Genomic DNA, 12,214 nt, shown 5'->3' on the forward strand with positions numbered 1-12,214 from the left:
AGGTAAAAACATTAGTCCCTTGGGGCAGTTTTCCCTGCCACAAGGGTTTATAGCTCCTGGGCTCTGCTGCAGATACATGTAACAAAGGATGGAACTCGGAGGCACTTTAAACCAAAATCCACAAAAGGAAAAATATTAAATATAAATGAACAAATTCCCCCATCCCACAGACCTCCCGTTCTGGCCATAGCCCTGCATCCCAATAGCTTCAGCCCTGTGTGAACGAGAGAGCAAGGCAACCAGGCAGGAGAAATATGATTTGAGTGGCAGAATAAGACTGAAGAGGCTCAAACTTTCCTGTGCACTAGGCAGGCATTAGTGACCACAGCTACTCCAGAAAGCTTCCCAATAATCCTTTACCCTGGTTTATGGCCCAGATGAAACACCGGTGGGGGCAGCATGCTGCCAAGGACCTGCGGCGCAAATGTGACCATCTAAAAAGTTGCAAGGAAGTCAGGAGTCTGGACTCTGACGCAGGAAAAGCAGGAGAACACCCACGTATTGATAAGCAAGTTTATCTTTATTAAAAAGACAAAGTTCAATTGAAGTATGTCTCAGAATTACAAATGCTCAGGTTCAACAGTGCCCTGCATAGAAAGGTGTATTCCAAAGAGGACTCTGATAGATTAGATCATCAAAACCTATTAACATCTGCCCTAAAACATATGTTTGCCCTTTCAATTGAATGGATTATCCCTCGACATACAAGGACAGGGCTGCCTGGTTCACAAGAGGGCTCTTACGGTCAAAGGAGCCTACCGCATGCGTACCTAGGGTGTGTGCTTTCCAGTGCTTCCGCTCCAAAGCTGTGCAGAGGAGTGTCCATAGGAAACATGTTCTCCCAGAAGACCACTCTGATCCAAGCCCAGAAACACAACATGGAGCCATTTAAAAATGATTAACCATGGCTTGTTAAAAATGGAACGTTTATAGACACTTCACTGAACCACTACCTGGGCGAGAGGAGAGCTCGGGAGGCCATTTAATATATACGATGGCCAGATGTGCTACAGGTCTGCTCGGCTCCCAGCAGAGACTCGGCATGCAGCAATACAGCTTATTGCAAGTGGCCTGATCAAAACTGAAAAGGCCTATGATCAGAAGAGGTGCTGGACACCCAATATCCTCAGCGCAGACCCTGTAACACAAGACAGGTTGCCTTAGGGTTTGTCTAGATGGAAAGTTTTACCAGTGATGCTAGTATAAATCCCCATCTGGACACACAAGCATGGCTTTTGTTTAGCTTAGATCCTGTCCCAAGCAACATAAATTAAACCAAGAAGGGGCCTCTCACACCAGAATAAGATCATACACATGGTGCAATAGTGGTATAACTTTACTGGTTTAAATTCACAACTTGTATTATACCAAAAAGATCTTCCCATATAAGTAAGGCCTGAGAAGCAGAATGCCTGAGAAAAAATACACAGCATAGCACTTCTTACTTTCAAAGCTCTTTATCAAATGACATTAACCCCACAACACCCGGTGAAGTAGGCAACAGTAAGCACCATTTTACAGGTGGAAAAACCAAGGCACAGAGAAATTAAGTGGCTTGCCCAAGGCCACTGGGGGGAAACAAAGGAGATGGTTATGATTATAATCCAGGCGTTTCCAGCTCCCTTACCATCCACAGAGCACCCCACACCCCCAAGACTTCCAAAGTCTGCTGTGTATGCTGCTCGTTATGAATGGAAGCAGTCTGGACACCTTTTCTTCTAATCCCTGCGTCTGTAAATCACTTTGAGCGCCCAAGGAAATGGTGCTACAAACGCATGAAACAAGTCACCTCTCACTCCAGCTCTGTAGCAATAGCACTGGTCTTTCCCACTAGCAGGCAGACTTTCTAACCAGGAGTCTTTTCCCTTTTTGTAAGGAAGAGATCAACCATAGTGTTATGTGTTGCTGTTCCACTGAGGGCCATTTCCTAGACTCTTCACCCTCCTTCACCATAAGAGCTACAGCTCTCGAATTTCTTATTCACATTCTGCCTGTCAGACGCAACATGACTTAGGAAACATGCATAAAAAATTGCCACATCAACCCCCATTAAACTATAGCTATGCAAGAGCTAGACATATTATCATATTCGAAACAAGAACAGGGCTCAGGATGTATCTGCTGAGAGACCTACAAACAATACAACCCTGGGATTAACCAGATCAACCCATCCCATCTTGCAGAATGGGCTCTGTTAGGAAATAGTTCTCTCTACCACTGGGGTTGATTTCGCCATCACTTCCACTCCTCAGTCTCTGAGACAGCATGTGCTTGGCAGAAGACAGAGTTGGTTCTTTGACAAATGCTCATCACCAGCCCGCTGGAGCTCTAAGCCAGCAACCGAAAACAAGAAGTGTACATTCACCCAGAAAACCATTGCCAAGTATTGCTAGATGCTGCTCTCCCTCCAGCAGAGATCAACCCCTTCTGACTGAGTTTCTATCCAAAGCCAAGTTCTCTACAATACAAAACAGCAGACTGGCTGCTTAAACCAGTCTTGCCTTGTAGTTTCCCCTGGGCAGCCTGGAGAGACAGTCTAATCCAGGCATCGCCCTATTTTAATAACTGAACCTGAGGCTGGTGAAAGCTGTCACCTGCCTGCTGAGATTGCTTCTGAGTAACCAAGTCCAGCTGTGAAGCAATCACAATGGGCAGCTAAGTCACCAGAAACCATTTGAACACTTTGATGCCACCTATATAACATCTCTGTGCCAGTTCCATTTTATAGTAGTCATAATCCCTCCATTACATGCAGCACTGAACAGCAGCCACCAGTCTCAGGTGAATAACCTCTCATTGCCACAACACGCCCAAGGTGGATATGCAGCACTGCACACCCTGCTGGACTTTACTGATCGTAACTAAAAGGCTCGTTGTGCCCTGGTTAATATCCTCCCCTCTGGCTCAGGAACACTGTGCTCCTGGCAGTTGGAGTTCTAGAACAAGGTCCAGATCAATTCAATCTGGACATTTCAAGGGAGTCCTGCAAAGAGCTTTTACATCAACAATCGCCGTTTCACGCAGGGAACAAAAATATTTCCCAATGAAGAACAGGGTTCAGTGACCATGGGAAAATATGAGAGCGCCAAATTCACCCTGTTGTGCCCTAATGGAGTCAAGGGAGTATCCCCATAGCTGTGTTTGGCTCTGCATGTTTCACACCACTATCTGTTGTGAGGAATAGCACTCATCCAGAAGGCTATATTAGTATCCTTACAGGAGAGCAGGGATTGGAGTGGAAGGATATGCAGGAAGAATATCCAGTACCAATGAGGACATCATCCTGAGGAGTGATCTAGAACTTCAAAACTGACCACTGCATCACAGGAGTCATCAAAACCTTGGTCCCCACTGGAAATGGGAAGAGGAACCTATCAGCGAGAAGAATAATTCACTATCCTGATGTCTGTGCAAAGTCATGGCAGAAATTCAGACTCCTTTTTGCAATGCCCCCATCTTTCTCCCTTGCTGCCACCAGCTTTCCTTACAATAGGATGACAAGTGACTAAGTAGACAACAGATATGGAGGATGACAATTAGAAAATGCTTCGCTATTAGAGACTTGGCTACCACAGCGTCTGTTAGTCAATATCCAGCTGTCTACAGAGCTTTGACACCCTGCCTGACAGCTTCTTTTAACACCAAGACCCTTTCGTCTCAGGCAGACGGGTCTGGGCATGAGAAAATTTTAACAAGAACAGAACTTTTCATCCTACCAAGTCTTGTGAGCTTCTTAGCTGTACAACTTGCAGTTCTGGCCCCCAGCTACTTAAAGAGGGAGGAGTGGAAGTTCACTGCTTTTGGCTTAAAGCTCAGTGCAATGGACCAGCTGTGTTCCATTTCAGCACCTATATACCACAGCAATGGGTGCTTTAGAAATGCCTAGGTAGAGAGGAACTAGCAGTGGGAGCACCAGAAGCTGCTGTCTTCCATAAGTCAGCAGTTCTTAATGGACACCCCATGCCCCATTTCATATAGCCAGGATGTCTGGAAGTGTATACTCAAGATTTGGCAAGGGGGGGGGGGGGGGGAGAGAGAGAAGGAGGAACCAGATCAGGTGGTGAAGATGAAGTTGAACATGAGAGGAGGGAAGCAGCAGCATCTGTTTTACTGTGCTGCTGACAAAAATAAAGCATTCGGTGGTAACTTGCATGTGCTACAGCATAGGAGTGGAGCTGCTGAATCCCCTTCATGTTGTGTGGGGATGATTCACAGATCAGGGGAAGGGAGAGTTCAAATTTAAGGCTCAACCCTACTCCTATTGAAGTTAATAGCGAAAGTCCCTTTGAATTCAATGGCAGTAACATCAAGTCCTTGAAATGTCTGTCTGCTCACATGATGAATTGCAATAAGCACCGAGAGAACACCAGAGCCACATGGTCAATTCAACCCTCTTCCCAGAGAAGAGCTTCCTAAGACACCATCGGAAGTCTCTAGTACAAGAGAAACCGCTTATCTCAACAAGACCAAAGCCCATAAAATTCACATGGGGTCACTGGCTCGAGTCAGCCTTCTTGCTTTGGCCACCATCCATAACAAACCTCCCACTTGCACCCCAAGCTCAGGCACTAACACTCAAGTCATGGGGCTACAGCAGCTCTCGCCATTACAGTTTCGGCAGCGTGCCTGCTGGTGCCAGTATAATACCAAAAACATAGAAGAGGCCCAGCAGGAGGTTGAGCTTGGCTGTCCGCTGGGGAATTTTGCTGAAGTTCTGGCTCCGGAACTGCCTCTCCAGCGAAAAGGCCATAGGAATGGTGAGTAGCGGCAGCGCCATGCTGATGGTGTAACGTGTGGCCAAGACGCAGAAAATCAGGTAGGGCAGGAAGAGCAGTGTGTTGTAGAGCATGTAGGAAAACGTGGGGCCGATGAGGATAGCCAGGGTGACAATGCCTGCCTGCCGGTCAGACTCCATGTCCCGTGTGTTGTTGCTGTGCAGGATGGCCTCAGTGCTGAGGGCTAGTGGGACAGCATAGAGCAGGGGCGAGACAGACAGATAGCCAACCTGCACTGCATGGGCAAACATGACAGCCAGGGGCCCAAACGTGATGAGGATCACCAAGTCGCCAAGTGCAACATATTTAAATCCAATTCCTGTGGCAAGAAACAAGAGGAAAACAAGTGTTACCAAGTGAAATTCACTTTATGGAGGACAATAGATGTTACTCAAACAGATCAGCAGCACCTAAAAAATGCTGTAAAACAGCCAACACAAACACAGCTAGGGCAGGGCTACACACATGCTCTTTTACTGCCCCAGAACTGATTATTATTCTCCCTTTCCAAAGATAAAGCAAACATGTCTGCAATTCTCCAGTCTCAACCAGTGAGCAAAGATTAAGGGGCAGATTCATTACCCATCTGGAATACCTTATTCCACAAGCAGTCACACTGAAGTCCATGGGATTACACATGCAGTAAAATGCTACCCAATGGCAAAAAACAGTGAGGTGGCAAAATTTGCAGATGATACAAAATTACTAAAGATAGTTAAGACCCAGGCAGACTGTGAAGAGCTACAAAAGGATCTCTCAAAACTGGGTGATTGGGCAACAAAATGGCAGATTTCAGAGTAGCAGCCGTGTTAGTCTGTATCCGCAAAAAGAAAAGGTGTACTTGTGGCACCTTAGAGACTAACAAATTTGAAATTTAATGTTGATAAATACAAAGTAATGCACACTGGAAAGCATAATTCCAACTATACATATAAAATAATGGGGTCTAAATTAGCTGTTACCACTCAAGAGAGAGATCTTGGAATCATTGGATAGTTGTCTGAAAACATCCACTCAATATGCAGCGGCAGTCAAAAAAGTGAACAGAATGCTGGGAATAATTAAGAAAGGGATAGATAATAGGAAGAAAATATCACGTTGCCTCTATATAAATCCATGATATGCCCACATCTTGAATCCTGCATGCAGATGTGGTCGCCCCATCTCAAAAAAAGATATATTGGAATTAGAAAAGGTCCAGAAAAGGGCAACAAAAATGATTAGGGGTATGGAACGGCTTCCGTCTGAGGAGAGATTAATAAAACTGGGGCTTTTCAGCTTGGAAAAGAGACAGCTAAAGGCAGATATGATTGAGGTCTATAAAAATCATGACTGGTGTGGAGAAAGTAGATATGAGAAGTAGTAAACAATACTTCCTTAACACAAGAACTAGGGTTCACCAAATGAAATTAATAGGCAGCAGGTTTAAAACAAATAAAAGGAAGTATTTCTTCACACAATGCACAGTCAACCTGTGGAACTCCTGTTGTGAAGGCCAAGACCCCATAACAAGGTTCAAAAAAGAACTAGATAAATTCATGGAGGATAGGCCCATCAATGGCTATTAACCAGGATGGGCAGGAATGGTGTCCCTAGCCTCTGTTTGCCAAGAAGCTGGGAATGAGCGACAGGGGATGGATCACTTGATGATTACCTGTTCTGTTCATTCCCTCTGGGGCACCTGGCATTGGCCACTGTCAGAAGACAGGATACTGGGCTAGATGGACCTTTGGTCTGACCCAGTAGGCCCATTCTTATGTTCCTATGAGTACGGATGTTAGAATCTGGCCCTGAACAGATGCAACCATTAGGTTAAACTATCAGCTGCTACATCTTTCAAATGATATCCTCCAAGCCCTAGAAATTGCTTAATCTTATCTATAGCAACACACTGGGTGTTTCTCAAACCACCCAGCAGCAGAACTGAAGAGGCAAAACACATTTTATCTTCATAAGTCCCACAAAAAAATTTCACATTCCTACTCTACATCAGTGTTACTCATTAATCTTGGTGCATTTCTTAAAACACCTCTTTAGTTTACTTTTCAGTTTAAACTAGATCTGGCTAACAACAAATGAGGAACTGTTCAGATAATACAAACTCAGCTCCATCCATGGAGAAGAGAACACAGATAATGAACCAAAGCAGCTGACATACACCAGATATACATTTCACACACAATTCCTGCCTCAGAGTATGAAGTAGAGTCCTTACCTCCAGTATAAAGGAAGGAGCTGGAAAGTCCCCCAAAGTAGATCAGGGCCAGGTGCTCCAGCTTGAGAGTGGAGAGACAGTAGAGGCAGGCAGCACAGATACAGCCCAGGGTATAGAGGAAGACCCCAAACCGGACCACATCCTGAGGCTCCAAGATCTGGTCCACCAATGTCCGGTCATCACTCTTCTTGTGGTCAATGCCCTTGGAGAAGTCATAGTAGGTATTAACCAAGTTACCTGCTCCATGCACAGCCAGGACAGCCACTGCACTGCCCACTAGCAGCCCTGGGTCTAGGGATCCATGGGACCGATAGGCTAGGGCACTGCCCAGGGCTACTGGGGTCAGAGAGGCGCTGAAGCTCCAGGGCCGCAGGGCCAGAACGTAGGCGGCACATTTCTGCCTCCAGGTGCCCGGGCGGCTCTTGGCAGAGCTGGGCAGCCCGATGCCCAGCTCCCCCACGTCACCGCCTCTGGGGCTCTCAGCGCCGATGCTGATCTTCTCACTCCGAGCCTCAGACTCCATGCTCCTCACGCGGCTGACTCAGGAGGAGGCGCCGGTGGCAGACCTGGGAAAGGAGGGGGAGTTTGCATCAGGAAAGGGAAAGCCCCGGGGGCCTCGCCAGCGACACACCCAGCGCCGGGGAGAGCCGCCGGCGACACCCGCGACGCCAACCGCTGCAGCGGCGACCACCCAGCGAAGGGGCCCCACGGCGCGGAGAGCGAGGGGCGGGCCCCTTCCCATCCCGGGCACCGGCGGAGAAGCGGGGTCCTTCCCCGGCTTCCTCCTCCCCGTGGGGCGCCTCAGCCCCCGCGACCTCCGAGTCCCCTGCGGGAGGGAAAGGCCCCCGGGTAGGGGGAGCACCCCGGGCGGGGGGCGGCGGCTCCCAGCCCCGGGCGGGGCGGACTCTGCTCTCCCGTCGCATGGGGCGGCTCCGGGGCCCCCTCACCTGCTGCGGAGCCGGGTTCCGGGGAGGCCTCTCCGGCTCCGCTCACGAGCGAGCCGGCTCTCGCGGGACCCCGGCCGCCAGCCCGCGCGGCCGCCGCCGCCCCCCGCCCCACCCCCACGTGGGCCCCAGCCAGGGCCGGCCCCTCCGGAAACAAGGGCGCTGCTCGCCAAGGTTCCGCTTGCTGAGGGAAGCCCTGGGCCGGGGAGCAGCCAGGTGGGGCCCAGGGGGAGGGATAGGGAAGAGCCCCAGAATACGAGTAATACCGGGAGGTGGGGGGGGGGGGTGCCTTCCCGTAGGGTCACTCATCCAGTCCGTGGCAGAGCTGTGGATTGAACCCAGGAGTCCTGAGCCCCATCCCCCTTCTTTAACCCCAGAGAATAGACTCCCCTATCCCCAGCCCTGCGACCCTGGTGCTCAGGATGCTGCATGCACACACCGCCCCATAGACTCCTGCAGGCGGACGAGTCTATCCCTGCCACGGCTTGCAAGGTCAGAGCCTTACCCGCTCTGAGCCTCCGTTTCCCCAATCTGCAAAATGGGGATAACAAGCCACAGGGATTAATATGTGGGGGCGACTCAAATCATCTGGTAAGAAGTGCCACAGGGAAAGCCTGGAAAGTTAATCTGAGCCACTGTTATTAAATTATCAATTAATATTTAACTATTAGTAAATATTAACATCTTATCATTAGTATCAATAACAAGTCTGCTTATAGAAAAGGAGTACTTGTGGCACCTTAGAGACTAACCAATTTATTTGAGCATGAGCTTTCGTGAGCTACAGCTCACTTCATCCGAGCTCACGAAAGCTCATGCTCAAATAAATTGGTTAGTCTCTAAGGTGCCACAAGTACTCCTTTTCTTTTTGCGAATACACACTAACACAGCTGTTACTCTGAAGTCTGCTTATATGAACCCTTAACCATTCATATTAGCGGTAAATCATAGACGTTAAATGTTTTGTGTCGATTATCATAGCTAATAGCTATTTTCCACTGTTAGGCAAACTAGGGGTCACAGAAGTAGCTAGCTTCTATACGTACCATTACGGTAACAGAGCCTTTCTTCTGCCCTTGGTGCTCTTCAGGACAGGCTGCACCCAGAGCAGTCGAGAAGCTGGAGGGGATAGAAGGACCAAGCGTTCACGCGGCGAAAAATTCCTATCGTCTCAATGGTTTAAAAAAAAAATCAATTTCCGCATGCGCATAATTCCGTGCAGCTTCAGAGAGGGCGGAAGCAATGTGGCTTTCCAAAGGCGGGGCAAACTCTGAATTCTAACCAATCACACAGCGCCCAGCTTCTCATTGGCGCATCTATGTGTCAGTAAATCACCATATGTCCTTTCATTGGCCAATACCGACCGCTCCCGCCTCCAGCAGTTATTTGGGGGTGGGGACACGATCCTCTAGGAACCCCTCCTCACTCCTAAAGCTATTGGCTGTTCCACCTGCTGGTCACATTCCCGTCAGCGCCGATTGGTTAGCGCGTCTTCGCCGGCCCGGCGACAGCAGTGGGGGAGGGGAAACGCGGGGCCCAAGCTGGGGAGCCGGTTGTAAGGGGGCCGGCGCGGCTGGGCCGGCCGGAGGCGGTGAGTGCTGGGGCCCCGATCCGGCGCCGGGAAGGGATCCCCCCTCCCCCTCAGTAGGGACACCCCGGCCTGGCTCCCCAGTGCGGGGCCTATAGAGGCTGCGTCCCCTTCCCCGCCCCTTCGCCGCCCGGGCTGGCCCAGGCCCCCCGGCAGCGGGGATGGGGGCTGCCCTGGGGGCTTGCCCGGTGAGCCGAGCCGCGCTGGCAGGGAGCCTCCTGCGGGTCCCTCCCCTCCCCGCCCCGCCGCAGCACGGGAGGTGCCCGACTCCCCTCGGGCTAGCGCCCGCCGCTGCCCCCTCCTTTCCCGTGTCCCAGGCGGAGCGGTGCCCGGAGCTGTCAGCCAGGCCGGCGGCCGCCGCTCCACCCCCGGGGCCTCCCCGCCCTGGGCCGGGCACTGGGTGGCGGGGACCCTGGCCTTGGGTCTGCGCCGGCTTTCCCAGCGCGGCTCGTTGGATCTGGGCCCCCCACTGATGCAGGCAAGGCCTCTGCCCTGGGCGGTGCGCGCAGGCCCTGCTTGCCCTGGATGGACAGGCTGCGATCACCCCTTTGCCCCGCTCCTTGCGAACGCGTTTCCCACACCAGGGCAGAAGAGGCCTGTTTAGGCTACTCTTCCAGCCTGGGGAGCTGATCATGGCTTCTCGGGAGATGCTGGTAGCAGAAAAGATCCCACAGTATCTCCTGATTCCTCAGGGGCATCTGCTGTACCCCGGGATTTTAATGAGGCGGAGTAGTGGCAAGTGAGGAGTAGGAACCCAGGACTCCTAGGGTTCTAGGCCTAGTTCCACCACTCACCTGCTGTTCGCCTTGCAGCAACGTACTTGAAGACCCCTGCGTCGGTTTCCTCCTTTCTAAAATGGTTATTTTTAAACTTTTTAAAAAAAAAGTGCACCCATCAAGATGGTCTCTACACATGTACAACATTAAATATCCCATTACAATGACTGTTGCTGGCACAAAATAGATTCTCAGCCCTTAAATACGCATCGGAGGTTATAGAGCTTATTAGCCCCTACGAGCATTGAGGTTTGTAAAGAACTTTGAGGTTCTTGGATGAAAGGGGTTGTAGAGGAGCAAACTGAAGTAACGACATCGACACGCACACCAGGCGGTCCTTATCCTCCTTGTAACTTTGCTTGACTGGGAACGCCTCTGAAGCACAACCCCATCTTGGTATTTGGGCATGGATTTGATTTGGGCATGTCACATGTGCCCATGAACGCTTTGTGCTGAGAGTGCAGGAGTCAGGAGGCTGAGCTGGGGCTGGTTTGTTTAGGGTGCGCTGAAGGACCGTGCGAGCCGGAACTCTTGAAAGCTGCCTAGGTCTGTGGAATCCAAGGAGCCTGTATACCTGTCATATATCTGATGGGGTTCTGTAGCTACTATGCCATCTGAAAGCCCTCTGTTTCTCATGAGATGTATATTTGGGAGCAGTAAATAGGAGCCGTGTGGTGGAGGGAGCTGTGATTGGCTTCTGTACTAGCTAAAAGCAATAAACAGGTTTTCTGTCTAAAGGATCCACTGGACTTGATGCCCCAAGTCCCGACTCACCGCCATCATGTCGAGCACCGTGTCCATCCTTCAGCAATTTGCCAGCGGGCTGAAGAGCCGCAACGAAGAAATCAGGGCAAAAGCCGCCAAGGACTTGCAGCATTATGTCACCATGGAGCTCCGTGAGGTGAGTGCTGCAGATGTGGGAGCAGCAGCGTTTCGCTGGGGAGACACGTTTGTGCCATTTGGCTAGGGAGTGAGGTGTGTCGCTAGGATGCTTGGGGCGGTAGAGATTTGGGATGCTGAGGTAGGTCCTAGAGTGGGATAGGCACAAGCAGGCACCAGAACAGGTGCTGGGTTAACTGGGCAGGGGCACAGGCAGCAGATGTAATTGCTTCCTCTGGGTTTGGATCCCACAGTTAATTTACTGCCTTTGAGTTTGGGAGCCCTGAAAAGTGTTGTTGCCCTTCTTTATCTGGGGCATATGTAGTGGAGGAGAGGTGGTAAATTGATCTGAATTCGTTACCTGTGCAGATGAGCCAGGAGGAATCTACCCGCTTCTACGATCAGCTGAATCACCACATATTTGAACTGGTCTCTAGCTCTGATGCAAATGAGAGGAAAGGAGGCATTCTGGCTATAGGTGAGTGAAGGACTTCAGTGCCTCTGGTGAACTTCCCCTTCACATTGCTGTTCTATCGGGACAGATTGTCAAGAGAGCTCCGTGCTCACAAGAGATGCCCGCTATATTTAAGAGAGTTCAGTGCACTGGGTGTGTATGGAATATAGAGCTCTTTTGAAATTCTGACCATAGGTGTCACAATGGGAGCTACTGGATGCTGAGCACTTCTGAAAATCTGGCCCTTTTGGTGCCTCCTTGGAAACTGAGCACTTGAAAATCTGACCCCAGTGTGTGTGCTGAGCACTTGAAAATCTGGCCCTGAGCTCTTCTGAAAATACTTCTCATAGTGTCCAGTTTTATTGGTGGTCACAAGAGGCAAAGCCTCTGGACTCCCTGTTGCCTGAGAACATTCATTCTTTTTTGTTTAAAGTCACCTGGCTCAAGGGCAGCAGCCCCCATCCCTGTGGAGGGATCTAAATGGCTTTTGCCTTCATTTTGTTTAACGTCTCCCTCATTTGTCCTGTTGTGCTTTCATTCTTACATGGCAAAGCTTCCCAAATGCTGTGACACACAAGGATGC

At 50.2% G+C, this 12,214-nt stretch overlaps 2 protein-coding genes across 3 annotated transcripts in view; one reads left to right on the forward strand and one right to left on the reverse strand.

Moving 5' to 3' along the window:
* Window positions 1-4,027: 4,027 nt before the first annotated feature.
* On the reverse strand, window positions 4,028-8,032 carry UBIAD1 (UbiA prenyltransferase domain containing 1). Its single transcript, XM_074975395.1, has 3 exons — window positions 7,938-8,032; window positions 6,991-7,556; window positions 4,028-5,094 (listed from the first exon to the last, which is right to left on the reverse strand). Exons 2-3 carry the CDS (start codon window positions 7,511-7,513, stop codon window positions 4,607-4,609), a joined length of 1,011 nt encoding a protein of 336 aa, XP_074831496.1. The 5' UTR covers window positions 7,514-7,556; window positions 7,938-8,032; the 3' UTR covers window positions 4,028-4,606.
* A 1,450-nt stretch (window positions 8,033-9,482) lies between these two features.
* The window catches only part of MTOR (mechanistic target of rapamycin kinase), a 102,967-nt gene continuing 100,235 nt past the window's right edge, over window positions 9,483-12,214 (forward strand). For both annotated transcript variants that reach the window (XM_074934077.1, XM_074934078.1), the window contains exons 1-3: window positions 9,483-9,525; window positions 11,037-11,199; window positions 11,547-11,655. In XM_074934077.1, coding sequence (XP_074790178.1) covers window positions 11,080-11,199; window positions 11,547-11,655 — 229 coding nt within the window. In that variant the 5' untranslated portion in view covers window positions 9,483-9,525; window positions 11,037-11,079. The remainder of the gene's footprint in view (window positions 9,526-11,036; window positions 11,200-11,546; window positions 11,656-12,214) is intronic.

This window comes from Natator depressus, chromosome 18 (genome assembly GCF_965152275.1).
Source record: "Natator depressus isolate rNatDep1 chromosome 18, rNatDep2.hap1, whole genome shotgun sequence".
Taxonomy (NCBI): Eukaryota; Metazoa; Chordata; order Testudines; family Cheloniidae; genus Natator; species Natator depressus.

Bases quoted from the DNA above. Each gene is read 5' to 3' on its own strand.
- UBIAD1 (XM_074975395.1), bottom strand. From the start codon at position 7,513: ATGGAGTCTGAGGCTCGGAGTGAGAAGATCAGCATCGGCGCTGAGAGC. The intron at 5,095-6,990 runs GTAAGGACTCTA...TTCTTGCCACAG, and splicing joins CTCCTTCCTTTATACTGGAG to GAATTGGATTTAAATATGTT.